Source organism: Sinocyclocheilus anshuiensis, unplaced genomic scaffold (assembly GCF_001515605.1).
Source record: "Sinocyclocheilus anshuiensis isolate Anshui unplaced genomic scaffold, SAMN03320099.WGS_v1.1 scaffold4, whole genome shotgun sequence".
Taxonomy (NCBI): Eukaryota; Metazoa; Chordata; class Actinopteri; order Cypriniformes; family Cyprinidae; genus Sinocyclocheilus; species Sinocyclocheilus anshuiensis.
In genome coordinates this window covers 439,815-456,990 of record NW_015554075.1, presented here as the reverse complement: position 1 = coordinate 456,990, position 17,176 = coordinate 439,815, and the positions used below count along the sequence as shown (strand labels likewise).

Sequence of the window (17,176 nt, the reverse complement as noted above, 5' to 3'; positions counted from 1 at the left end):
CCAAAACGACATTTATTGTTTAAATACTGCAATACAATGGACAGAATTTGAAATCTGAGAGTTTGTTTAATATTAAAAGTACCAAATCACAATGCTTATTGTGATTTATTGGATGGGAAGTACCCTTCAATGTTCCGTCCATTAACTGAAAACAGGCTAGACTAATCGATTCTTGGGATTTAAGAATCGATATCGTTCCGTAAAAATGAGAATCGATTAATATCGAGATATCGATATTTTTTACCCAGCCCTACTGACCAGTATTATAGAAACTAGGTGAAAGTTAATGTTTTGCCTTCTTTGCCTTCAGAAATGGACATGTTCAGATTACTCTAGAATTCCTCTTTCAGAAGTTTGTTACAAAAAAAAAACAAAAAAAAAAACACTGCAGCTGTAACTGATTTTCTCCTGACCTACTTTTCAAACTTTTTCCCTCTGATTCTGGAGTAATACAATAGGCATGAATAACACTGCTTGCCGGGGGCCAAAAAAAGTGATTCCAATTCTAGAGAAGACAGCAAGGCTACACCCAGAAACCATAGCATTGCAACATTTTGCCAGACTAGCAAAATACTACCAAATGTGGCTTGCAGAGCACTCTCACAGCTAGACTAGTCTCAAAGGGCCAAAAAATAGGAACAAACCAAATTCAGAACATAAAATGTTTGAATTTAGTATATGACACCCTTATCTATTCAATTCATGACCACAGGTTAATGTGAATGACTGTACAAAGCCTTTTTTAGCAACGTGATTTTATACAAGAAATACATTTTTATATTATTCATTAAACACTATTATTCAGTATAACAAGTTATACACATAAATTATTAGGTTTACAACTTGCAAGTTTCTATAATGTAACTCCATGGCAGCTCTTTATTCATAAATACTTTTGCTAGTAAAAAGATTCTAGGAAACTCAAAAAGAAAACCATGTCTATGTAAAACTCTCACCTATTCCAAATGTTTAGGTTTAAAGGCATAAAAACACATTCAAATGATTAATTAATATATGGGATAGTGATCACTGGGCAAGTGACAGTGTTGTCAACTGGCTCAAAACATTGTTATTGTTGATCTAACAGCCAAAACAGTTATACAAGCATTCTGACTGCCCTTCATGGTAGGCCAGCAACAATTTTAGCAGAACATAGTAGGAGCACAAAATAAACATGACTAAACATCCGAAGGTAAGTTAAAAGACAGAGTACAACTTTACAAGCTGTATTCTGTCTCATGTAATCGCTCAATCTGTTTTTCAGCCGCGCAAAGACGTCAATGTAACGGCTTGTAAACAATGTCACATAACGTCACATTTACCTCAGAAAAACATATTCGTGACCATAAACTCATTAGTCAGATAAACTGTAAAAAATAAACTGTAGAGAGGGGCAATTAGCTAAAAATATACACCATATAACATATTCATTATAAATTTTACTGTTCTTCAATGTTTAATTTATGTTTGAATAAATCCATCAAGTTTTTATGAGTAATGTAGTACCAACTGACTCTCATGTATATTTTACAGCATTAGTTGAGAGATATTTTTTACTTAAGAAAATTTGGCATGTGCTGTACCTGATATATATCCAATCCAAAATAATCGATATTGAATCGAATCGGTAATCGAATCGAAAGCTTGTGAATGATATTGATATATACATATATATATATATATATACATATACATATATATATATATATATATATATATATACACACATTTTACTTCTACTACCTAGGCTAACCGAGACTTGTCATTTGCACTTATATATTGTTGCTCTTTTGTTAGTTTTGACTGCTTTTATTGTCCTCATTTGTAAGTCGTTTTGGATAAAAGCGTCTGCTAAATGACTAAATGTAATGTAAATGTAAATGTAAATGAATGAGAATTGAATCGTGAAGTTTGTGTCAAAACCCAGCCCTAGAACATAGGAAGATGCAGGTATTCTGCTGGCTTTCGAACCATTATCCATCTTTCTCTCATTGTTCTGACACTCTTGTCTCTGTGGTCACTACAGGTGGTTGTAATTTGCAGTCAGCAAGAGAGACCCACAGAGAGACTGAGCAGAGAACAGTTTTGATTGCAAGTTCAAAGACTAGAATACTGTTGATCATAAAGATCCTTTAAACAAGAGATTTCTAGTGTTTATGGTACCAACAAGTATTATTTTCTATAGAAATATGTTGCAATGTTTTTAGCAGTTTTTAGCAGTTTTTCATGCCCTGGAGCATGATAAACCAGATTTTGCGAGGTTGGGTTTTGAATTACTCACTTGAGACAGTGAAGAGGCCCCGGTGGGGACATGCGGGCCACACTGGCCCCATTCACAGTGCTGAGCTGAACCTCAGAGATGTAAAGAGTCACCGAAGAAGACTGCAGCCTCGTCTTCACCACCTCCAAAGGACATGTCAGTATTGCACCTACAGTGCCACCACAGCTAGAAACAGAGAATAAATATTACTATCCTCTTTATTTACACAATATAAATTGTAATGAAGTTTTCTAGATTTGTTGAATAGAAAGTTTAAAAGAACAGCAATTATTTGAAATAAAAATCTAACATTGTAAATGTGTTTTTTTTTTGTCATATTTGATCAATTTTATGTGTCCTTGCTAAATAAAAGCATTAACTTCATCCTAAAAAAAAAAAATCTTGCTGACCCCAAACTTTTGAATATTTTAAAACACAAAAACAGACATTCTGGAGAGATGATGCAAATTAATAATTGAATTGATTCATTACATATCATAATGTACAGACCATTATACATAACTGCATTTACACACCACTATATTCTGACATTTAATGGATTTTGCTTTTGTCAAGGATCAAAAGTCTTCTGGTATGAATAAAAAATAAGCTGCTGACATAAATGTGTTGCATTTTAAATGCCAGAGCATTTTTCCTTCAGCTGACATCCACAGTGATTAGACTTGTGAATGCAGCCTTGACTAACATCTGCATATGGGTTAAGTTTAACATGTACTATTTGCTTGTATGCATGTACACAGCAGGGGGGCTGGAAGCAGAAAAAAGTGGGCCCAGCATGCAACAAGTCAAAGGTTATGCCTGGACAAGACCCACAATCACTTACAAGACGACACACTTACCTGAAACAGTGAATAAACCACAAACAACTCGTCTAATCTTGATGGGTTTTCACTAGGGACGCACCGATACTGGTTATTACAGCAAAGCGCGTGATTACAGTACTAAGCCGCTGCAATGGAGCAGCTCCAATGCTATTAAATTAAAGATGATGTACCATAGAGCAAAAAAAATTATCAGTGAAAGTAACAAAAACTTGTAAAATAAATTTTAATGGCCATAATTAAAAAAGTATCGGTATCGGGCGAGTACTGGAAAAAGTGGTATCGGTGCATCCCTAGTTTTCACTAATCAACTTTACAAATAAAATGCCTACAATTATGCCACTAAATGTCAAAGGTCTGACAAGACACCTGTCAATCAAATTAATAGAAAGCTCCATAAACAGATTCCTTGCTTTTATTATGTGCGCATAAAGTTGACAAAAACAGAAAACCATTTTCCGTAAACCTGCTGACCTCAGAACTGTATTCCTGTGTTCTAAACTCTGCATCTCTCAAGGCCTATTTTTTTGTGCCGCCTTTCAAAAGACCGACCCACATGCAAGGAGCAGCTGTGAACTTTGTCCCAGATATAAAGCCCTCTGGTTTGTTGCTGCTAAGGTTTACACACTCACTCTCTCTCCCTCTCTATGGTTGGCCAATGAACAGTATGATCATGCAGAATTCACGACCAAAACCCATTTGCCACTCCTACTAAAATGCTCTGCGAGGCCTTTTAGAGAAATTCCACTAGATTTTTATTATTCACAGATACTTACGGAATTCTACTCTTTACAAAATATTACATGAGGAGTTTTGTTTTTGAAAAAAAAAGGGGAAGTAGTCCAGGAAGAAAAGAAAGAAGCTGCATTTAATTTCTTCCGAAATTCAAGATCAAATGGGTAAATGGAAATGTTTCACCAAAGTGAAGTCCCCTGGTCAATGATTAGTAGTTTTGAAGCCCCCCCAAAAAAGGAGTTTGCACTTGAGGTTTACACAGCAGTGTTCAAAGTGCTGAAACTCCCAGGAGAAAAGTAACACAAATCTTGGCTAATGTAACCTGTCCCTTTTAAACAGGACCTAAACCAAACTAGTCCAGTCAAAAGTCATCTGACCAAACTGGCCTAGTGGGTCCCACACAAGTAACACTTGTGGTGCTGTTCATGAACACAATGTGTACATTTACTTTTATTTATTTTTTTTGCATTGTGCAAGATTTTTATCTGGCCACTTACAATGCATTTGTGTAAATTATAAGTCAGCATGAAACAGAGGTTCTGATTATCTTTGTGATGAATTAAAAAAAATAATGTGCACAAATAAAATTTATAATAAACACTGCACTATTCAATAAAAAATAAATTGTCAATTTTGATTTCATGTTGACTTTAGGAATGCACTGACTTTCAAATTCTTACAGCCACATAACTTTCACAATTTTCACATGATGGCCAAGAACAGATACTAGTATAAGCACTACTATGAGCCTAAACTACTTTGCCAAAAAAAAAAAAAACTGTTTGTATACTACAAGTAAATTTATAATGTGCAGTAAAAAAGTCTGAAATATAATATGAAAAAAAAAACAGTGTTTGAATTGGCGATGGAGCGTTACATTTTTTGTCATATTCTATCACTATTTATCATCCAATATTGGATAATAAATTGCCAATATCTACTGATTACATAAAAATATGGTATCCAATTACAGCACCTTACATATGCATGTATAAAAACATGAAATATTATTTGTAATTTTTAACAGCAGTCAATGTTATTTGTCAACTACCAATAAAAAAAACTTTAAAAAAATGATATATATATATATATATATATATATATATATATATCATTGCTTTGCACTGACAAGGGAATCTCATTTCCAATGCGGAGTGATTATCTATATCACACAACAATTGATTGGTTTATCACACAGTTCTTTCCAGTGGCAGATGATCTGTTCTCTGCTCATGGTTAGCCTTATAGCTATAACTCATCACCCGCTATTCTCATACGCAATATGTATGAATTAACTAATCTGAAAACATACCAACCAACACTATGTGACAAAACCCTTTTACACAATGTTTTCATATGACCCATGAGGGGATTTTGCCCACATGTTTTGCTGTTATTATAAGCTTCTTGTTAGACCTCTTATCGCCCTGCAGGGTCGGAGTCATCAAATGACATTCAGAGATATAAGCTTGTTTCAGAGAGATATACTCCCCTCATATCTCTGTTACATTCCTGATTGTGAAAATTAGTGAGGCAGTGTAACCTTTGATTCAAAGAGCTAGCAGAAAATGATGTTTGGATGGGCCTCATAGAGTGCAAAAGAGCAGTCAGGAACGTGCAGGAATGAGAATGGGAGTCAAAAATAGCTGTACTAATACTAGAGAGATTGCTGTCAAACATCCAACGTCAAGCTGACAGTTGAAACCACAGGCCTACAACAAAGCTTCTGATTTGCTACAGGAAATGGTATTGCTTCAGGTTCACACTTAGCTTGAAGCTTCGAGTTTTTCCGGTCTTCATCTGAAATCTGCATGGCAAAAAGCACGAGTGAAAACATCAAAGCAACAACACTTCCTGAAAATCAGAAAACGGCCATGTCTAGAGACTTCCAGAGGATTCTGTGACGACACCTTGCATTCACAAATCAAGCATCGATCATCTGTAGCATGAAGACATGCTGACAGAAGCTAGCTAACGTTAGATAATTCACAGCAATGTTGAATGAGCATCTACCTGACCTTTTATAACGGTCAACCTGTTTTCTGCAAATAATGTGTCTGACATTAAATTTTAAAATCAATCAAGCCCAACTATAACGGATCAATGTCAAAGAGAGAGGCATCATGTTGACAGCTCTGATAGATCAGTCTGCCTCAGGCTTGCTACTCACCCTCCAGCAAACAGATGAACCAGGGTGTCCCTCTGACTCATCCTTTAGCATTCTCCGCACCCACACCCAGGCCTGCAGTGCGAGCAGGAGCCGGACAGCTCCGCCGAACCCGCTGTGATTCTGATGTACCGTTCAGTTTAATTGATGTGGATGAGGATAATAAAGCGCAGTTATTCAGCCCGATGTCTCGCGGGCGAGATGCGTTGCGCGATGCGGCTAGCTCAGCCCGCTAACGGCTGCTGATGTGCGCAGGCGCCTCTTTTTTGCTTCTAACCGGTCCGTTTTTAATTTATCGCGATATTTTCTTTTGAACGACACAGACGGCTATTGGATATCGAGGTTGTGGTTGCAAGGGACGCGTTTTTCTGGAGCTAAATCCGCGTAGAGTCGGTGGTGTCTGTGATTCAGAGGCTGCTGAAGAGCTGACTGAGATGGACAGCAGACTCGCTATTTACGAGCCAATCAGCAACCGCAAAACAGAATCCGCGATTGGTCGGTTCGCGGCGTGACGTCTGTTTGCCCCGCCCCATCATGCTCCTTTCACGTGATCACGCAATTGATAAAATGTAAATATTGATTTACCTCGTTTTCAGAGGTTAAGACACATATTTGCAAATGTGTTTTTAGGGCGAATTTAATTCTGTCTATTATAGTGCCCCAGAAACGTTACCTGGGGTTAGTTTAACAGTACAGCGTCATATTTCTAGAATGAATGAGGGCATTCATAGTGGGCTGTTCAGAAATATTATTGTTGGTGTATTGTGAGACACCACTGTCAGTTTATGCACTGCGGGTCTGCACGTGCACTTGGTTCACTCACATGGAAAAATATTGGATTGGCTGCTGATAAAGTTTAGTAAGAAAGACAATAGCCTATATATAATATATATATAAATAGATTTTTGACACTTGTTGAGCAGGAGATTGCACTTTTTTATTCTGTTAAAAAAAATAAAATAAATAAAAACAAAAGCTTTTTTTTGTAATTTGTGTGTTATGATTGACATGAACATGGAGAACCTGGAATTATCAGGAAATTTGCAAAGTCTGATTAAAATCAGAGAAATCTTTAAAACTCATTTAATTTTTTCCTAATTATACTCAGTTCTACAATATTTATTTGACATCAAATATTTATTTGATATATCTCTTTGTGAGCCATTTTCAGTCAAATAAAAAATTAAATAGGCTGCAAAAATCAGAAATGCATGAAAATGTTATAGCACTTCATAAGCAAAAAGGAATGGGAATACTGTAATATGTAAATGAATGAAACCTCAGAGCACCTGTGTCTGTCAGCTGACAGGAGTTACAGCACCTCAAATCTGGTTTCCTTACTAAATAGCACATCAAATATTTATTTGATATATCTCTTTGTGAGCCATTTTCAGTCAAATAAAAAATTAAATAGGCTACAAAAATCAGAAATGCATGAAAATGTTATAGCACTTCATAAGCAAAAAGGAATGGTAATACTGTAATATGTAAATGAATGAAACCTCAGAGCACCTGTGTCTGTCAGCTGACAGGAGTTACAGCACCTCGAATCTGGTTTCCTTACTAAATAGCTGAATAAAATGCACACGCCTCTTGGTTTCAAGATTAGAGCTACAATTGAACAAGTTCAGATCATGTGCATGGAAAATCTAATTTCTCTTGGCATGCCAACCTAATGAAATACAATGAGAAAGTTCTTCAGACAGGGTCTTCCATATAGAGTTACATTTTTTTTTACATGGTTGACCGATGACCATTTCGTTCTGTTATAGATAATATGACAATCACAAGGCTGCAGCTGCAAGAACAATGCAAAATAACAAGGGGGGAAACATGATTTTACCGGAATGAGCAACTGTGTTTTTAGCTAGGTTATTTAGATTTTATGGGGATGGAGAAGTGATGATAAAACATGAAAAGGATGGAAACAGTAAATGTCTCTTTCAAGCAAACTGGCAAATATAATTGTCTTAAATCCTAAATTAGTGAAATAACTAAATGTTATCAGCGTTGTGTTTGTGCAGATTTCCGTCTCATGCCATGAGTAGTGTCACAAGAAAGCTACAATAAAATTAAAGTTTGATGTGCAGCACCTTGGAATCCATTAGAACTTACATAACTACTCTCATTTAGCAATGTGCCTAAACTGGTGCTGGAAAAAATAGGTTGGTGATTAACTGTGCAGCACATTATTCCAATATATTGCCAAAGGGAACAAAGTTCACCATCAAACAGTATGTGCAGTTCATTTCCATTCTATTTCTAGCTATTGTCATACACAATGTAAAATTGTTTTGAAACACAGTATTGCATTCAACTATAAATTCAAGTCATCATATTTTAAATCAGCTTAATATTAAACCATGATAGAAACATCTGGAGAGCAATGGTCAGCAGAAGAACTTTGTTTAACATAGATAAGAATTCTAAAATTAGATTGATCTGTAGGGTCGGTTACTCTAAACACCACAAGGAGAAAATTATTTCTTTGATTTCTAACCATATTTCTTTGATTATTTGATTTGAGTGTTTTTTTAACTAAACTTATTATAAATTCTAAATATTTATTCTTGCTATAAATTTAGCTAGCTTCTGATTTTGTGTTACAACAATAATGCACCAAATAAATCAAAAATAATTTCAAATAATTCATTTTTCATGCATGTTCTGATGTCTTATTTTATTAAGAATAACTTGTTTTCTTATGTAATGCTCATACCAACAACTGGTAAATAATTATTTATTTATTTATTTTTGTATAAGCAATCTGACCTGGCCAGTAATAATCTATTATGATTCTGAAGTCAAAATTTGTGGGCCAGAAGAATGAAAATAGTTTAGGATGATCAGAAACTGCTGCATAATTAATGGGTGGATGTATGGAAAAATATGTGAATGGGCAGTTCACATGGCACATTCCAAGCAGTTATATTGCACATTAACCTCCTTTAACCTTTTAACTTCCACATCTTTTAACCTTAGAGGTCAAATACATTAAATTTTAATATTTTTCTAATAATTCTCTCTCTCTCTCTCTCTCACATATGTATATATATATATATATATATTAAATAAAAAAATGATGAGATGAAAAAGAATGTAAAAACTGATCAGCATGTAAACATGATGTCACCTGACAGGTTGCATTTCACCCATCATACTACAATGCTTCAACAATGCTACATTGAGTCGTTTCTAAAACCGGGCTTTTGTTACTTGACCAGACCCAAATAAAGAGACGAGATGGCTGTAACATTACCATAATGCACATCCCGTGTTTCCCACATAGATAAGGAGAGTCCTGTCCAGATCTCATGATGCTTAGGGTGGGTCTGGTGCGAGTTGTCTTCTAATAGAGTGCACGTTTTTCAGCTCATATGACTGAGTGAAGTCCTGAGTGAAGCCTTTTGCTGTTCAGTATCTGATCAACTACACTAATCTGTCATTCTGTGGCTCACATGACAGACAGCAACAGACATTAAAGCTGGGCCAAACAGATAAGGTCAATCAAAGCCTGTACATATGGCCATGATTGTATTTGCTTATGTTAAGAAATACTTTAAAAAATACTTTTTAATTTGAAAATGTTAATACTGTGGACATTAGATTTTATGTGCAGAAAGTTCTATATGTTCTCTTGAAGGTAAAGCCTCTTTTTAGTAATCATATTCAGTTTATTTTATTATGTTATTGGATTTTTTTTTTTTTTTTCAGAAAAAATATTTAGCACATGCTTAATTCAAATAGGTGAATCCAGTTTTGATGCAGTGCATGGCTACAAGACATTACTGGATAAATGAGTGTTCAAGGTTGTTTGATGACTATGGGATGTCACGTTTTTGGTGTTTTGTGTTTGTTTGCCTGTTTTAGACTTTGACAGCATGATGATAACCAGAATGTCAGGACAGCACACAAAGTGAAGCACAGGTCAGAGTCAAATCAAGTTCAAATATGCACGGTCCACCAGCATGCAAGTTAGTCTTCCAAAGTTTCCAGATCTTTCCCTGGTTAAATTTTAATCAAAGTGAAATGTTGACATCAGAAATGAGTGGGGCTGAACCCTGGATGATAGTTACTATCGTTTGATTAAGGCTTATCTACTCATTTTACCATACAATAAGATACAACTTAGACTTGAGGAAACAAGAGTATTTATAGAGCCATAATTATTGGAACAATCAGTAATGCCAAGATGGTAATACATACTCACCACCAGATTTTATAGAATAACGCTGATCTGAAGTGGATTAAAAACGAATATTTTGTAAGTAATTATTTTATGAGAGACTCAGATATTTATTTATTTATTTATTTACATTGTTGGCCTATAAACTGCCTGTCGTCTTTGAGGAGATGTGGCGACATCTGCTGGAAATAGCGAAACTTGAGATGTGTAGTAAGCAAAACTGCTAACGGATTGAAGGATTGAAACAGGAGACAGCCATCATACGGGGAATTTTGGCATAGAATGCTTGTCTGCCCTCTAGTGGCCGTACACACAAACGCACACAAACTCATTTGTTGCGAGAACGTCCCCATAGACTTTTACTGTTGTGAAAATAAGCTAATAATTAATATTATTTATTTATGTATTTTTTTTTTTTTTTACTGTATGCGTTTGTTTTATGATATCCTGCCAAGGGACCATGGATGAAAACTAGCTATTGGCTAAATTCTGTACAATGCATGAAATGGAAACTTTCATGTTAAAATTGTACATGGTCCTTTTTCAAAATAAATAAAAAATTAAAACAAATAAACAAATAAATAAATAAATAAAAAATACACGCTAACCCATAAGCAAACTTTTAATTTATATAATTTTTAAATAGTTTTTAGATTAGTAATGAAGACTATTCCACTGTATTTTGATATAATAATAATAATAATAATAATAATAATACAACGAGTTATTATTATTATTATTATTATTATTATTACTACATGCAATATAATAATATAACACTAATTATTTAACAGTTATATTCATAATTCCTCTGAGAGCATCCCTACACTGTTTGCTAAACAAGTCAGCTCAAGTCACCTTTATTTATATAATGCTTTATACAATATAGATTGTGTCAAAGCAGCTTTACAGTGTTAAATAGGGAAACAGTGTGTCAATAATGCAAACAAAATTCACTTATGCTGTAAAGCTCTAAAAAGAGGACAATAGTAAACAGTCAATATTTCAGTTTAAGTCAGTTCATCATTGATTCAGTGATGTCATAGTCCAGCTCATTCCAGTTCTCTTCCAATAGTGTCTGTGCAATCAAGTTGACAATAGTGGCAAAAATGAAGCGTCCCCAACTAAGCAAGCTAAAGGCAACCGTGGCGAGGAACCAAAACATAATAATCATAATATAGGCTACTGTGTCCTCATAAGTTGTGGTTTTTTTCTCTAAAATGTAATGATAATATTCCACACTGTTTTCACCAGTTCCTTTTTCTCTTATTTTTCAGTAACATTTCTTCATATTTCATGTTTGCAGTGTGCCTGAAGCTGTGCATAATATCTAATTTCCTTTGCAATGAGTCAAGTCAAGTCAAGTCACCTTTATTTATATAGCGCTTCCCGAGTTTGGGAGCCAAATGCGAAAAAGCTCTACCTCCTTTAGTGGACTTTGCTATCCTAGGTACTACCAAAAGTCCAGAGTTTTGCGACCTTAGGGAGCGTGATGGATTGTAGCGTGGTAGAAGACTAGTTAGGTACGCAGGAGCTAACCCATTAAGGGCCTTATAGGCAAGTAATAATATTTTGTAACTGATACGGAATTTAATAGGTAGCCAATGAGCTCATTACAGCTCTGGATTTCCAAAGGTTTTTTTTTTTAGCAAGCGCTGCACATTCAGAACTTCCTTTTCCTCACTGGGATAGAGATGGTTAAGCTGTGTTAGTCTTAAAGAACTCATGAAATTAAATTGGGAGTTTTGCGGCTTATTGTCCATGTCTGTTATCTTTGCAATCTACATGCTATTGCCTTAATGACAGAACTGGCTTTTTTATTTGCAGATAAACTATAGATTTAAAACGGACTTATCTTGCACTACGCAGACCTTTGTCCAATCTAATGCTCTCAATAACGCAAATTGCAATCGACTAGTAAATAGCAAATCATGATTCATGGCTGTGAAGTACCAAAAGCCAACTGGCTATTTACAAAAGGGGATGATCTCTTTAAAAGTGGTTTTTGATGAGTCCTTAACTTCTTAAACTTTGTTGTCATGTGATAAGCACTTTTATAGATCAGATTATTATTGATTTATATAAAGTGTGAGAAAGAGAAGCGTAAAATAGTCTAATTGACTAGTTGTCAGAGAAATTGAGTTGTAGATAAACTGTGCTTTTAATATGTGATGTGCTTTTGTAGTATTATTAATTGCTGTGCAAAGTCATTTTTAAATTATAATTTTTTTAATTATTTGAAATGATAACTTTCATGCAAATTTTCTTGTTGTAATATCCTCTCTGACCATGAGATGTCGCCATTTGATCGCCAATTTAAAGTAATTTGCTTCTGTTGGGCAAATATTTCTTGAGATAGTAGGGATCTTTACTCTTGGTAAAAAAAAATTGATCGAAGATTGACGGTGAAGGTCAACTGGGATGACAGTAGGTTTACAGTCTGATGCTTTGTGCTCATGAAATACAGTAATCAAGTCTGGACAATATAATATTTTTTAACAGACCTTGTGTTTTTGCAGTTTGATCATCTAAAAAAAAAAAGTGAATATATGAGAGCTATTCTGCGTCTTCTTTTCTTCCTTTTTTTGCCTGTATCCCTCGTCTCATTCTCTCTTATCATCCACCCCTCCCTCGTTTTCTCTTTCTCCGTCCTCTGTAAATTGGGTCAGACTGGGTCTGATAGTGAGTGTCTTAGTAGGAAGCACCCTACTCCCAACTCCTGCCTCTGCTGCAGAGAGTGTCATAACTGCAGGAGAGAGGGCTTTCTGAAGGAGGAGGAGAGGAGAGGAGAGGAGAGGAGAGTCTACACTCACTCAAGTTTTCCACTCCCACCTCTTTGCTATTCTCACCATTCTGTAACACATCTTTATCGAGGCGAGCATTCTGGTTGATGTACTACTGCAGCCGCCTTTTGTGTCTTTTTAAGTAAAAGATGTCCCCTATGCTAAGTGGTTAATGCATTTTATTTTAGTGCTTTTCTGTAGTTGTTTAGATATATGCTCTGATAATATTCAAATAATAAACATTTTAAAATAAGTTTTACATACACACACATATGTAAACCTGGACCAAAAGAACAGTCATAAGGGTCAATTTTTTGAAATTGAGATGTATACATCATCTGAAAGCCGAATAAATAAGCTTTCCATTGATGTATGGTTTGGATAGGACAATATTTGGATGAGATACAACTATTTGAAAATCTGGAATCTGAGGGTGCAACAAAATCTAAATATTGAGAAAATAGCCTTTAAAGTTGTCCAAATTAAGTCCTTAGCAACGCATATTACTAATACAAAATGAAAGTTTTGATATATTTATAGTAGGACATTTACAAAATATCTTCATGGAACATGATGTTTACTTAATTTACTAATGATTTTGGCATAAAAGAAAAATCAATAATTTGGACCCATACCAATGTATTGCTGGCTATTGCTACAAATATACCCGTGCGACTTATGGCTGATTTCGTGGTCCAGGGACACATATATGTATAAAACAAATAATATTTTAAAGTTTAAAGATTCAATAAAATGAAATGAAATGAGAGTTTTGTGTTTTTTTTTGTGTTTGAAAACAGACCAACAATTTTGATTACTCATCCTGCACTTTATTTTTGTCCAATCAAATGCTCCGCAGAATGAGATCCCTCCCCCTGAAACTTGATAGTAAATTATGACTTAATGGCTGTTATGTGACTTTTGGCTATTTAAGAAAAAAGGGATAAACCCATCGATATCCCCTGCCTAAAATTTCTGTTTCCGTCAGAAATATGCCAATATAGGAATGAATGAATGAATGCATGCATAAATGAATAAATAACACTTGTCAAGAGTCCAAAAATAATCCTCCAAAAATCCAAAACAAGTTTTTCTGAAATGCATTTTACGTAGTTTCTTCATTCAGGAATCAAAGTCTGTCAGAAGCTCTTTATAAATGCGCTTGATTGTATTTTATGAGTCCACAGGGTGTGATATATGCTGTGTAATGTTGACCTGGCTGCGTGAGGTGAAGTATAAACTTCCCCTCTTTGTCAAATAGTTCCTGACCCCAGTGAACGGCGCACTGCTTTAGCTGGCTTTTTCTAATAGGATGATGACGTTTCTTTCTCATTGGTGCCATGCAGAATGTGTGTTTGCACGTGTGCGTGAGTGTGCATGTGCAAGTCTTTTGTAAGTGCTGTGCATGCAGACACGCTAGTGAAAAAGGGCTCTTTTGGAAATTAAAATCAGAATTTTACATGAGGATGCTCGAGGATCACAGCAGCCCTTCTAAAGCCAAAACTCCTTTAATGTTTATATTACACTTTTTCCCTCTCAATTTCTTTGTGTATAATTGATAACATGCTGATACTCTCTTGATACATACTGCCAAACTTTGATCTGTTGTGGCTGCAACATCTTTGAGGCACAGGGTGTATTTCAGTTCACATACTTCTGCACACTGAAAGTATGCACTTAGCTAGCTGGTGATAAGAAAGGGTGTACTTTTAAATATGTAGTAAACCAGTACATCACTGCTGGAATATTACTACCACTGCTTGTACTACATCCGAAAATGTGCGCTTGGTTACAACAAACTGTTTTGTCACATTAGCATTAGCATCCAGCTGATTCCTTGAAAAGCCACAAGAAGTCATTTGGCACATTATTTAGAAGTAAAAATAAATCATCAAAATGTCATAACTTGCTCTGACTCTGAAACTAATCCACTTTTCAGCTGGCATATCCTCATTTTTCACTTGTTGTCACCAGATGCCTGTCAAAAAGACTCTTGTCACAAGATACCTGACAAAAGATATTTCATGACCCAATCAATACTTGATTTTAAACTTAAAATCATAGTACAATGAAAATAACATGTCAAATAACTTGTACTATGTCCTAAAATGTGTGCCATGCTTCAACAAAATTGTTTGGTAACAGACTGTTTGCATTTAGCATAGGCAGCTAGCTCATTCCTTGAAAGGCCACAGAAATCAGAACTCACCCTACCAACTTACCACACATTCTTGGTCTTATTGTGAACAATTTGATTACATTATTCAGACTAACAAAATGTAATAACTTGCTCCAACTCTGAAAGAAATGTACTTTTTCAGTTGATGCCACCAAGTCATCTTATTTTTCACATTGACATTTCACCTGATTTTACACACACACACACGCACGCACGCACGCACACACACACACACACACACACACACAGGTTTGTTTTTGTGAATTGTGGGGGCATTCCATAGGCGTAACGGTATTTTCTATTGCCCTACACCAACCCTACACCTAAACCTACCCCTTACAGGAAACTTTTTGCATTTTTAGATTTTCAAAAAAACTCATTCTGAATGATTTATAAGCCTTTTGAAATATGGGGACACTCAAAATGTCCTCATAAATCACCTTCTCGTTGTAATACCTATGTCATACCCATGTCATTATACAAATTTGTGTCCTCATAAATCACAAAAACGCGCGCCATAGACTTCTATTACTTTTATACTGACCAAACAATATTTCCTAACCCAACCCTAGCCCTAAACTTACCCCTTACAGAAAACCTGTTTGCATTATTACACTTTCAGATAAACATCATTTACTATTTTTACTATTTTTTTTTCCCCACACTGTCAAAAATTTCAGGTTTTACTATCCTTGTGGAATAATTGTTCCCCACAATGTGGCATAAACAAGTACACACACACAGTGCATTCATGGAAGTACACACACAAGTATGCATACATGCATGATATTTGTGCTAATATTATCCACATATAACCCTTGTGCTATTTTCGATGTGATTTTACAGATAAAATCATGTCCTACTCTACTTTTTTATACTGCCTTTGAAAGTACTAATTTATCGCATTTTAGCTAAATAAATTTTAAAACAAATGTGATATTTTTGTACAACTGAACAAGAGATTTCACAAACTGCTTTTCTTCTGCAGTACAAGCGCTAACGGTGGGAAATTTTACCTCAAAGACCATGTATGTATACACTGCAAAACAGTATACCATCCGGTGGCTTTTGAAGGACTATAATTTCAGTGTACTATGATTTGGGACACTCTAATCCTCATTTTGCAGACTCTATGGAATTGCTAATTGAGATGCACCCGCAGACATTAACTGTTAAGCTAAAATGATTGCACATAATGGTGCACGATCACATTTTGGCTGTGGACACTGCTTCTGTATAGCCATAGCACACATGTCCTCTTTTTTAACATCCACTGCTTCTCTCAATCACACTGTGTGTCTTTTTTTTCTCTGCCCAAACACAAACACGAACGGGAACCTTGATCTCAGGCGGTAACACATACACACACACCCTCTCCATTGACATGAAAGCATCCCCTCAGCTCTTTTGATGCCGTGCATCTTGGCTGATGCATCGCCAAAATAAAATGTCTGCTCTCGAATCAATACGACTCAATTCAGAGGGCTGTCGGGCCTCTCGCATGCACACACAGATGCACAAACGGATGGTGACCAAGCGAGGATTAGAGAGAAAAGCAGGAGAGATAAAAGCAGAAAGAATGTAAGAGAGAAAGAGAGAGGAAGAAATCCATATTTCCGTTTCATATTTTTGACTGTGTCCTTTTTTCACCCACCGGCCTCTGCCGGGCGGGTGGGGAAGACAAGAGTAATGAAAAATAAAATCGATGTTAGCTGGTAATAAGAGAGAAAGATGGAGCATATTGTAGTCTATAGACTGCTGCTGTTTATTTATCTGGGTGTGGGGGAATGTGCTCCTCGTCAACTGAGCCGTGTGTTTTTTGCCAAATTCTACCTCTATGCAGCGGTACGAGGGTTGCGAACTGCCTGCCAGCTATTGTTCTGTCTCCAATGAATACTTCATCCCCCACTGTTTGACTGGATCTGAATCAGCTGTCAATCAGCGCCACTGTCCAACGTCTCGGTTACATATTCTTAAGGGGCTTCTTTTCTTTTGTGCCGGTTTGATGATTTTTGGTGGGCTGT

The 17,176-nt window shown here is 35.7% G+C and overlaps 1 protein-coding gene across 1 annotated transcript in view; it reads right to left on the bottom strand.

Moving 5' to 3' along the window:
• The window catches only part of slc25a36a (solute carrier family 25 member 36a), a 23,034-nt gene extending 16,610 nt beyond the window's left edge, over positions 1 to 6,424 (bottom strand). The window contains exons 1-2 of the mRNA XM_016461037.1: positions 6,008 to 6,424; positions 2,282 to 2,446 (exon numbers count right to left, since the gene is read on the bottom strand). Coding sequence (XP_016316523.1) covers positions 2,282 to 2,446; positions 6,008 to 6,048 — 206 coding nt within the window. The 5' untranslated portion in view covers positions 6,049 to 6,424. The remainder of the gene's footprint in view (positions 1 to 2,281; positions 2,447 to 6,007) is intronic.
• Positions 6,425 to 17,176: the final 10,752 nt, after the last annotated feature.